This window comes from Cannabis sativa, chromosome 4, assembly GCF_029168945.1.
Source record: "Cannabis sativa cultivar Pink pepper isolate KNU-18-1 chromosome 4, ASM2916894v1, whole genome shotgun sequence".
Classification (NCBI taxonomy): domain Eukaryota; kingdom Viridiplantae; phylum Streptophyta; class Magnoliopsida; order Rosales; family Cannabaceae; genus Cannabis; species Cannabis sativa.
Window position 1 is genome coordinate 16,458,221 of NC_083604.1, and position 12,724 is coordinate 16,470,944.

The 12,724-nt window shown below is 30.4% G+C and overlaps 1 protein-coding gene across 1 annotated transcript; it reads left to right on the top strand.

The window, feature by feature from the left end:
• Positions 1-463: 463 nt before the first annotated feature.
• On the top strand, positions 464-3,204 carry LOC115712311 (vacuolar-processing enzyme alpha-isozyme). Its single transcript, XM_030640571.2, has 10 exons — positions 464-577; positions 850-1,047; positions 1,152-1,316; positions 1,401-1,557; positions 1,670-1,758; positions 1,846-2,048; positions 2,142-2,190; positions 2,282-2,551; positions 2,636-2,845; positions 2,958-3,204. The coding sequence occupies exons 2-10, from the start codon at positions 865-867 to the stop codon at positions 3,099-3,101; spliced, it is 1,470 nt and encodes a 489-aa protein (XP_030496431.2). The 5' UTR covers positions 464-577; positions 850-864; the 3' UTR covers positions 3,102-3,204.
• Positions 3,205-12,724: the final 9,520 nt, after the last annotated feature.

Sequence of the window (12,724 nt, forward strand, 5' to 3'; positions counted from 1 at the left end):
AAAGATGAAAAATATGATCAAGGGAATATTTTTATAAATTTTACTGTGACACACTAACACACTGTTATTTTGTAAAACTTATCTTGATATAAATTGATATAAAACCCCCTATATATGCGTATGGATAACAACAACTTATATACTTTCTTTAATTTTATCTAGTTAAACACGTTATATACAAAATTCTATTTATATATACTAATTAATTAACTTACTATTTCTACATATAAAATCAAATTAATGCAATATGCACATTGTATAACATCTTTCTATATATATATATAGTACTACATTTACGTAGTTGTCTTTAGTATTGATCAAGTATATACCACTTGTATACACAAAAATATACATATATAGCTCAAAATCAAACTAAGAAAAATTCCTCTAAATAGATTAATTCTTACTAAATTTGCAAAGGGGTGCGCTATGAGTCAATGGGCATAGCCTTCATGATCACTATAAATTAATGCAGCTAGCTCATCAAATACAATGTAAAGCAGATCAGAGGTATCAGCGAGATTAATTATTACTTGAGAGAAAGCTAAAATCTCTATTGGAATATTTTTTACAATTGGTAATTAACAACTTTCATCTCTGATCATCATATTCATATTTACAGTATTTATATCAATATATATTTATATATTCGTTTTGGTGGTATGTATAATATATTCATGGATTAATATTATGTCTAGCTAGCTATTTTTGTGTACGTTTATAATTAATTAATATATAATATGTATTTGTTTGTTTAATAATAATACTGATCAATAAATTAATGGCTCTAGATGAATATAATTTGTTCAATAATTCAATTAATACATATTTTATTTGCTTGTTTTGCAGGTAGTTAATAAAAACATGAGCTGGGTGAAGTTTTTTGTGGCATTCCTTATTTCAATCATGATACCTCTTAGGGTGGTGTCGTTAGATTCATCATCAGAAAACGTACTTAATGATGTAATGATAAGTGGTCATGAATATCAAACTAGATGGGCAGTGCTCATTGCTGGCTCTGCATATTATTTGAATTATAGGCATCAGGTAATTAATTAATTATATCTGCAAATTTTTTTAATACCAAATGTACATATATACATACATTTCAATTGCAGAATTATTATATACATATGTAAATATATGTACAGGCTGACGTGTGCCATGCATATCAAATACTGAAGAAAGGTGGATTAAAAGATGAAAACATTATTGTTTTCATGTATGATGACATTGCATTTAACCCAAACAACCCTAGGCCTGGGGTTATTATCAACAAGCCATATGGTCCTAACGTTTATCCAGGAGTTCCCAAGGTTAATTAATTTTACATTTTTTTTAATCTTCTAATTAAATATTAATAGACTTAATACATATAATCAATAATTATATATATGCAGGATTATACAGGAAAACATGTTACATCTGAAAATCTTTATGCTGTGATTCTTGGTAATAAAAGTGCTGTGACTGGAGGCAGTGGTAAGGTCCTTGACAGTGGTCCAAATGACCATATTTTCATTTACTATGCCGATCATGGAGCTCCTGGAATGCTCGGTCAGTATAGTGCTACTTCTACTTAATTATAATATAATTAATTATTGATTAACAATAACATTATAATTTTATCAAAAGCTTATTATATTTGTTTTTAATTATTAATATTCAGGTATGCCAGGTGAACTAGATGTCGTTTATGCAAATGATCTTGTACATGTACTGAAAAAGAAGCATGAGAATAAAGCCTACAGAAAAATGGTACAAACATATATATATTAATTACTTAAAATTGAATAAGAGTTTATATATAAAAATCATTGCTAATTTAATTTTGGGGGTAATAAGGTAATTTACATTGAAGCGTGTGAGTCTGGGAGCATTTTTGATGGACTTCTCCCTAAGAATATAAATATATATGCAACAACAGCATCAAATCCAAGAGAGAGCAGTTATGCTACGTATTGCCCCGATGATGATTTCAGTTCTCCACTTTCTGAATATGACACCTGCTTAGGGGACTTGTACAGTATTTCTTGGTTGGAACATTGGTATGTAATACACTAATTAAATAAGTGTTTTACTCTTATAATCACATAGTTTAATTAAGATTTTAATTAATTGTTAATTATTTTCATCATTAGCGACAAAGCCAATTTGCGTGAAGAAACTTTGCAACATCAATATAAAGTGGTAAGATCATCGAGTTTTCTATTTTTTAATAATCATTTATAAAAGAAATTAGTAATTACTAATGATAAATAATTTATATATTCTTTTTCAGGTTAGAAGAAGAACAATTAATAGCAATTTTGGAGAGGGTAGTTCTCATGTGATGGAATATGGAAATATGCATCAAAGGAATGATGTAATTGAGTGTTACATGGGCTCAAATCCTATAAACGACAACTTCACTTATGACATTAATCATGTCGTTCCTCCTTCTCCTCGTTCTCAGTACACTACCACTACTCTCTCTTCAACAACTCATCATCCTCTCATCAACGCTCATCATGACCAACGTGATACTATTATCCATCATTTTTCGCACAAGGTTATATATATACACATATACTTATTAATTATTAAAATTATTATTACGACTTTATTAATTTATTATAAATTTGTATATGTATAGTTGCGTAAGGCTCCAAGTGGATCTCGTGAAAAGAGGGAATTACAAAAGCAACTTGATGAAGAAATTAATGGAAGGAAAGTGACAGATTATAGAATATATGAGATTGGAAAGCTTTTGTTTGGGTCACAAAAGAATAGCTCATTAATTTTGAACCATGTTCGATCACCAGGCCAACCTCTTGTGGACGATTGGGACTGCCTTAAGTTGCACGTGAGTAATTATATACATTAATATTAAGAAATTGATAAATAATATATAATAGGTAGCCATTTTAAATACTAAAGTATTATTATTAATAATTTTTTTTATATATATATTTTAGGTGAAAACGTACGAGAAGCATTGTGGAAGATTGACCATTTACGGAAGGAAATACACACGAGCTTTTGCTAACATGTGTAACGCTGGGATTAGTACGGACCAGTTTGTTGCAGCTTTGATCCCAACTTGCTCCACTAAAATTTAATTTTACTTCTTAAAATATGCATGTTTGATGTATAATCTATAAACTCATGATATACCATATCATTATATATATAGAATAAAAACCACGAATATCATATTATCTATATACAATACTATGTTGTTTATTATTGACAAAAAATATAAATTATGTGTTTTTTTTTTTGGTTTAAGAGATGGAAGTGACGAAAAGGAGAGAGAGATAGTTAATGAAGAGATCAATTCACTAAGAAATTTAACTGAAAGAAAAATTATAATATATAAAAAAAACTATAAATTACAATGAAAGATATTTGAAAAATATATATTTTTTGTATTTAATTTTAGAAAATATGATTACCAACTATAGGCTCTCTCATGGAAAACATTCGTACTGGATTACATGATCATCATGTGAATCCATATTCATATAAATATTCTTATAGCATAAATTGCAATAATTTAATTTTCACTGATTCTCCATATATTTACTTTAAAACACAATGAAAATTCTACAAATAAGCCACAAATATAACTCTACATCTACCTGAAATGTTCCTATACGCCCGTTTGGTACACAGGATTAGACTGGATTGGATTGAAAAAGATTGGAGTACTGAACTAGACAAGATTCAATTATGCTGAAAGTAATCTTGTGTTTGGTTTAAGAATAGGCTGAACTATTTTATTTATTTCCTTTTAGAAAAAAAAAAAACTTAAATTAAAATAAAAATATATAATATTAAATTAAAATTAAAATATATAATATTAATTAAATAAAAATGAATGATTCGCAGCAAAAAAAATAAATAAATAAAAATAATAATCAAATTATAAAATAAAATAAATTAATATATCTTATATATTCAAGTATATATCATAAATATATAATAAAACAGTTTATCATATTTTTTATTTAATAAATAATTAAAATAGTAAAATAAAAATAGTAGAATAATATAAAATTATTTATGTTAAACACTAATTTAATATAAATATTCATTTTTAAAATATTTATATAAATTTTCTAGTAATTTAAAAATAATATACAATTTTATTGTCATATTGTTTCTCTTAGAATTAATTTAAGTAACTATTGTTTAATTAATAATATTTTAAATTTTAAAAACGTATGTATAAGAATTTAAAATTATACATTTTCACTAATTTTAATGAGTAAATTTTAGATAAAAAAATTTCTAAATAAAATAATTTTTTTATTTAAATTTTAAATTTAAAATATATTAATAAAATAAAAAACGATTAAAAAAATATCACCTGCATGTGATTATTTATTCCACCCTGCTGGATGAGATAAATAATCCCAAATAGATGAGATTAGCTGAATTAGTTATCGAGACTTGTAACATGCCCAAATACTGGATTTGATAAATTAGCTTGTCTAATCCAATCTAATCTTGCGTACCAAACGGACCCTTATGTTATTATGACTCTTTTTTCTCATCATTGTTGATCTCTCACGATGTTGCAGCTATCATATTCATAGTTTTCTCTTAGTATTTTTACTTCTTTCCTCACCTTACTCACAAGCCACCATAGTTTTTGAAGTCTTCTCAGTATATCTTTCTTTAGAAATTTCTTAAAGTTGAATTAAGAATTAAGGGTGAGTTTTGCATATAATAAAGTGTTATTGATATTCATAGATCGTGGATATAATATACAAATATATTTGGGCTAAGATCTAAAATGATCTTAAATTTACAAACTAAATTAGTAAACAGGGCCGGCCCTAGGCATAGGCGGGCTAGGCCCGTGCCTAGGGCCCACACTTTCTTGGGGCCCAAAATAAAAAAATAAAAGAAATTTATTAGGCTTTTATTTAAGTAAAATTTAAGTGTATTGTAAGCAACAAATATCCATAGCTTAGTAGGTTGAAGTGGATGATATAATTTTTAAGGTCATGGGTTCAAATCCCATAATACTCTTCTTTTGATATTTTTTTTATATATTTTTGAGAGTCCCAAAATTTAATTCGTTTTAGGCCCATATATTTTCAGGACGAGTCCTGTTAGTAAATGTCTATTTTTTTAAAAAAATAAAAAATAGTCAAATATAATAAATTAGCTAATAAAAATTAGGGCTGATATGCAAAATGACTCTAAATTTAGAGACTAAGTAAATGTCTATTTTTTAAAAACATTAACAAATGGTCAAATATAATAAATTAGCTAACAAAATTATAAAAATATATTTTACTACATATTATTTTGTTAAAAAAATATATATAATAATTGTTATTCCGATTTTTGCCCACATATATGACGTGGCATGTCAACGTGGTAATACAACTCACCAACAAGAAGGCCAAGTCATCTATTTAGCATTTCAACCAACGAGAATTGATTCATATATACAAAATATATATTGAGATACAAACAAATCATGAAAATAGATATATTCTTTTTTTTGGAAAAATATAATTGGAAATAAAGTAAATTACTTATTGTTGGTATAGGAAAATGACAAAAAGAGAGAATAAGTAATATTAAATGGTGTGTACTATGTTCTCTGTGGTAGCAATACCAGAAGAAAAAGAGTAGAGGAAGAGGACGAAACTCAATAGTAAATTTTAGAATGGCAATAGTTTTTTTTTATTGGAGTTTAGAATTACAATCCTTAGTTGTGGGCAGAGAGAGAAGCGCGTGACTTACAAGAAGTTGTGGGGTCTTATAATATTTAATAAATAAAAATTATTAATTTAATAATATAAAAGAAATAACACATATATATGCAAGCGACGTAGGGAGGTACTCGACACCTCTCCCAGCACCAGAGGTGCTGAACAACAATACTCTTTAACTTTTTACCACTTATTTGCTTCTCCATTAGATTTAAGATAAAAAAACACAATAGCAAAAATAATAAATGATGGAGCAGAGAGAAAGATGAAAGAGTTAAATGCGGGTAGGTAAGGTGATTCAATTATTGTTTGAAATAAAGAAATTGACCTTTTCAAAAAACAAAAAAAAATTGAGTGAAAAGAAGAGAAGAGATTAAACATTACAACTGATGAATCAATAGCTAGAAATGAGAGAAGACAAACAGATCCACACCCTACTTACACTACAAGAAAAGGACTTTTTGCCAGCGCATTTCGTCACATGCGCCAGCAAAAGTTGTCGACACAAAGAAATTTGTGGACTCCCAATTTTATTTTGGGTTTACTTTTGCCAGCGCATATTTACGCCGGCAAAACATAGCTATACCGGCGATGTCAAATTAAATGCACCGGTAAAACGTAACACCATTAGGCGCGAGAATTTGCCGCCTTTAATTTCATTTTTTGGGCGCATTTCCACTTTTACCGGGGCATATGTGCGGTGGTAAAAGGAAAAAAATGGATGGAAAATTCTCGCGTGGGTTTTATGTGGTTGGTGGGGCCACTTTTGCTGGCGCAATTATGCGCCAACAAAAGTGTTAAATGAAACGCTCGTTTTGCCTTAGGTTTAGAATTAATTTTTTAAACACTTTTACCGGCGCAATTGGATGCGCCGGTAAAAGTTTTGATATGTATCAGGGGCTACGAAGCCCCCTTTCTTCCCCCCACTTCATTTTCTGCAACACACAGCCGCCCCCTCTCGTTCTCTCTCAAGGCCCCTCTCCTTCTCTCTTGTTTTCCCTCTCATTCTCTCTCAATCTCTCTAAATTTCTCTCAAAACCTCTCTTTCCCACTCAATCCCTCTTTGTTTATGTATTTTTTCCCAAAAAAAAAATCCGATCACCACTCCGGCTGCACCACCGCAGGCTGCACCGCACCACCTCTGCCGTCCGCTCCACCGCACCGCCCAACGCACCATCTGAAGGTATTTTTAATTTTTAATGTATTGACTAAATATTTAGATTTGTATATATGTGTATGTGTATGGTAGATATGTATGTATATGTGCATGTGTATGTATGTATATATATATATGTATGTGAGTGTATATATGTATATGTGTGTATGTGTATGTATGTATATTTGTGTATGTGTATGTAGGTATGTAGGTATATATGTGTGTATGTGTATGTATTTATATATGTATGTATGTATGCATGAATATATGTATGTAAATATGTATGTGTATGTATGTAGGGACGGAGGGACTTAAGCCATTGTGTAGGCTTAAGCCCTCACTCAATTTTATAATATATATAAAAATTTTATGTTACATATATGTATTTAAATTTTTGTTTACTATAAATGTGTATTAAGCCCTCACTCAATTTGTTCCTACCCAATTTAAAGGTAATACCACTAAAATTTAACACTAAATTAAAAATAAAAAACAATATATCAACACTTTTTTTCCCTAAGCATATATGTAACACTCTATTCAAGCCCTCACTGAACCAAATTTCTAGCTCCGTCACTGTATGTATGTATATATATGTATATGTGTATGTATGTATATATGAATGCATGTATGTATGTAAATATGTATGTATATATGTATGTATGTATGTATATATGCATGTAAATATATATGTATATATGTATGTATGTGTGTGTATAAGTGTATGTGAGTGTATGTGTATTTGTATGTGTGTGTATGTGTAAGTGAGTGTAGGTGAATAGATATGTGTATGTGAGTGTATATACGTATATATGTGTGTATGTGTTGATATGTATTTATGTATTAAATTTTTAATTTAGTTTTACTTTTTAATTTATGGAATTAGGTCCCTGTTCGACCGCTCCGGATTATCGCTAGCTGCCTGCAGCTGTTATTTTTGCACTCGATTCAGGTATATTTTTTTGCTTTCGCTTAGTAGGTAGTAGTTTTTGTTATTAGTTAATATGTCTATGCATGTTAGTGAAGTAGGTTCTGTGATAAGATTGACTGTTGGTGGATGGGTGGATTATTGTTTTGTTTATATATTGTCGTGAAATATTTGTTTGTGTTATTTATACGTTTTGGAAATTTTGGGTTTATAATTTTTAAGCCGTTATGCTGCTGAAATTTTAGTTGAGAAAATGTAAAATTAATTAATTGTTTAAATGAAATAAAATTGATAAGTTAATTGTTGATAAAAGTAAATAAATAAGGTAAAACATAAAATTGAAATTGAAACATGTAATTAAAAATTTAGTGAAGTAATAATTTTTTTTTAAAAAAACAAAAACATTTTCAATTTAAATAATAAATAATTAAAAAATTATTTAATTATGACCTTTAATTAAAATTTTAATTATAATAAAGTGATATTATTAATTTTAATAAGTTAGTAATTTTAATTTAATTAATAAAGGATTAAAAAAAAATAAAAAAATGTAATATATAAGTTAAAATGTAATAAAGTGGTATTAAATTTTTTAAAAAGTTAGTACTTTTAATTTAAATAATAAATGATTAAAAAATAATAAAAGTGAAAAATAATGTAATATATAATTTAAAATATAATAAAGTGATATTATAAATTTTAAAAAGTTAGTAATTTAAATTTAAATAATAAAAGTGAAAAATGTAATATATAAATTAAAATATAATAAAGTGATATTATAAATTTTAAAAAGTTAGTAATTTAAATTTAAATAATAAATGATTAAACAAATAATAAAAGTGAAAAATGTAATATATAAATTAAAATATAATAAAGTGATATTATAAATTTTAAAAAGTTTGTAATTTTAGTTTAAATAATATATGATTTAGAAATAATAAAATTATAATATGTAATATATAAGTTAATATGTAATAAATTGATTTGATAAATTTTAAAAAGTTAGTAATTTAAAATTAAATAATAAATGATTATAAAATAATAAAATTAAAAAAGTAGTATACAATTTAAAATGTAATAAAGTGATATTATAATAAGTATAAATGAGCATAAGATATTGTAAAATAGCATAAAATTAAATTTTTATTATCTTTTCTTCATCTCTTTGGTTATACACCAAAGATAGGATTTAACAATTGTATTTGTATTTGTATTATCACATAGTGATAATTTTTTTTTTAATTTTACACATGCACGAAATACCTTAGACCCGTTTGGAGAGGCTGAGTCAGTAAGGACTCTTAAATACGCTTCTCCAAATTATCCAGGACTGTTTGTCCGCATGGATAGTTTGGGCTTGTTTTATACTTATAGTATGATCTATTGCTTATTGGATTATTTCATTAGTAAATATTTTGGTACAACGTCTTCTTACACGTTCTTGTAAGTCGGCAAACTTAATTACTACAAGTTTGCTAACTTATGAGAATTGTGGGGAGGTGCTGCCGAAATTTTTACAAAAATGAAATAATGTTAAGAGTGTAGATTTTACTATATGTATATTACAAACTTGAATGGTATAGGTTCTTTACCCTTTTAGTAATGGAGTGAGAATGTGGATTAGGACACTTGCACATTTTCTTGGTTGTGGTTAAATATTTTTTGTTAATTACTTCATAGTGGAAGATGCCTACCAACCGAAGTTGGATGAAGGCGCACCGGCGCTCTGCAGAGTTTCGAAGTGACGTTGACGAGTTCGTTGAAACTGAATTCTGATGGATTAGCTCGATGCCCATGCATGCGGTGTTTGAATGTGAATTTCCACACACCTGCAACTATAAGGGTTCATTTATTTCTCAGCGGGATCCAACCTTCGTACAATCCCTGGTATTTCCACGGGGAGACTTTTTCTCAGCCCGCAGTTGAACTTCCTGAAAATGACGAAGAGGAAATGGCAGATGTGTTGGCGGACATGTTAAGAGGAGACCCTAGGTTTGACGAATCTGCCAGCACTACTGATTCTTTCAATGAACCCCTATCAATGACAACAACAAGTTTGATGACTTGTTTAAGGAGATGGAGGCTGAGTTATAAACAGGTTGCAAAAAATCAGCCCTCAATGCACTGGTAAAGCTTATGCACTGCAAGGTTTTGAATAGGTGGAGTAAACACTCTTTCGATATGTTGCTGTCCATCTTGATTGATCTATTTCTAGAGGGGACAAAATTACCGAAGTCGCATTATGAGTCGAAGATGCGATTGCGCAATCTAGGTTTGGGTTACGACTCAATATATGTGTGCAAGTATAATTGTGCTATTTTCTGGAAGGAGAATGAGAAGAAAGAGTTTTTCCATGTATGTGGCGAATCACGATGGGTGAAAAGAAAGGGTAAGGGGAAAAAAGTTCCTCACAAAGTTATGCGTTACTTCCCACTCACACCGAGACTAAAACGATTATATTGCTCAAGACACACTGCGGAGGATATGCGGTGGCATTACTCGCAGAGACCAAAAGAAGACGGTGTGCTTAGGCATCTTGCGGATGCTGAAGAATGGAAGCGGTTTGACCGCCTTCATCCGTCTTTTGCTGTTGAACCTAGAAATGTCAGACTGGGACTGGCGACTGACGGTTTTAATCCATTTGGCAACATGAGCAAATGGTTCACGTAGTTATGCATCTCCCTACAGAAGATATACTAGGTGGACCAGTCCAGTACAGGTGGATGTATCCCATTGAGCGGTCAATGTCTGTGTACAAGCAATATGTTAGGAATCGTGCCCGTCTGGAAGGCTCTATTGCTGAATCTTTTGTGGTTAATGAGGCATTAACCTTTTGCTCAATGTACTTTCGAGAAGTGGTAACTCGATTCAACCGTCCTGACCGGAATAATGACATTGTCCAAAACATGCCAACTCGACAATTTTCTGTATTCAAGCATGTTGGCCGACCCCTCAGTATGAGGACAGTCGACACCTTACCCATGCAAAGTAAGCGTAAGGCGAAGTGGTACATTTTGAACAAATGCACAGAGGTTGAGTCGTATATCAAGTAAGTATAAATTCCATAAACACAAACACACAATAGTCGACTTCATCTAAAAAATTCTTAACTTACTAAGTGCATTATATTATATAGTGAGCACAAGGAGTTGCTTCAAGCAAGGGGTGTAGGCAATATTAAAAAAGTGCAAGAGACTGAGTTCCCTAAATGGTTCAAAACTCGAGTAAGCATTGTTGCCTCTCAATACTCATAATACTCTTCTCAATAAATGTTCAACTTTTCTTAATTTAATATTTTTCATGAAATGTAGATTAATGAACTACGGTTGAAGAACCAGGGTGCAGTGTCAGATGAGTTGTATGCTATTGCTAACCCAGCGAATGCAACAATTTATATTTATCCAGGGTGCATAGTGAACGGTATTAAATTTTTGGTCAAGGAAAGGGATGATAACCGCAAAACACAAAATAGCAGTGTTATGGTTCCCAGTGAAGATGGACAAAATTTTTACGGCACACTTGAAAAAATTATGGAGTTCACTTATTTAAAAGACTGCAGTGTTCTCTTATTTTTGTGTAAGTGGTTTGACACTAATGGGAGTAGAATGAATAGTGACGGTGTTATTACTAGCATTTGCGTCAACCGAGAGTGGTACCAAAATGAACCGTTCATACTTGCATCTCATGCAAAATTGATGTATTACATTCCTGATTTGAAGAACGGTAAAGACTGGCTGATTATAAATGAGTACATACCGCGAAATGTTTGGGACTTCCCAGACACTTATGGGGAGACACCCTTTGTAGAGGAAAACAATTCAGCTGAAACCGAGTTCTTTGTTCAACTTCCACAGATGGATGATGTTGACTATGTTCGCCATGATGTCGACCCAACTGAAGTTGCAAACATCCATCGTGTGAATTCACAGCCTCAACAATTAGATGATTTTATTGTCGATGATGACAACGAGGGTCGAAATACCGAAGAAGACAACTCCTTAGAATTAGAGAGTGACAGTGATGATAATGCTGTATATGTAACTGATGATGAGGATGATGAATTGTAATTGAAATATTATTTTAAATAAAATAAAAATTACAACCCTTCTTCTTTAATATGTTTTGAATATGTTAGTTTATTTTAAATAAACAATATGTGTTGTATATGTAATATGTCTACACCAGGTGGCAGCAGTTTGAAAAAGAAAGGGGTCAGAGGTAAATACAAAGGCAAGAATGTTGAGGAGGAGCTCTCCAAAACACAATCTGCCAAGTTACAGATTGAGTTGCATGCAGAGACAGACACCCCCATCGGCAAAAACAGAAAAAAATTCAATAATATGGCTAAATGGATGACTCGGATGTCTATCCCCATCAATAAATTCAAATGGGAAGATGTCAGTAGAGCTGACATCAATGCACTCTGGGATAGACTTGAGGTATGTTGTAATAATTTTTTTAATTTTTAAATTACTATACTCTTATTAAATTGTAATTAATGTATTAATGTGTAACTTTTTGGAGACCAAGTTTGTCCTCCCACGAGATAACCCTACATTTGTAGACTACGATGAGTACGAGATGTCAAAGGGTTTACGTGACTGGGGGGCAGACTGCAAGAAAAAGTGGATACAAAACATTGAGGAGCTTGGACAGGAGAGGGCCGACATGTCACCTCCTGAGGGAGTAACTCAAGAGGCGTGGAGTGACTGCATCTCTTACTGGAGCACAGCCAAACAAAAGGTACATTTTTTAAAATTTCTAATTTTAGTAATGTTTAATTTATATAGTCAATAATAAATAATTAATTGTTAGAAAAAATATTAATTTCAGGCGAGAGCAGCGAAAAAATAAAGAAAGTCGGGGTAAGATGAAACTTCAAGGAGGCTGGGGCTCGAAGCCTATTGTTTCACATGTTGTCGA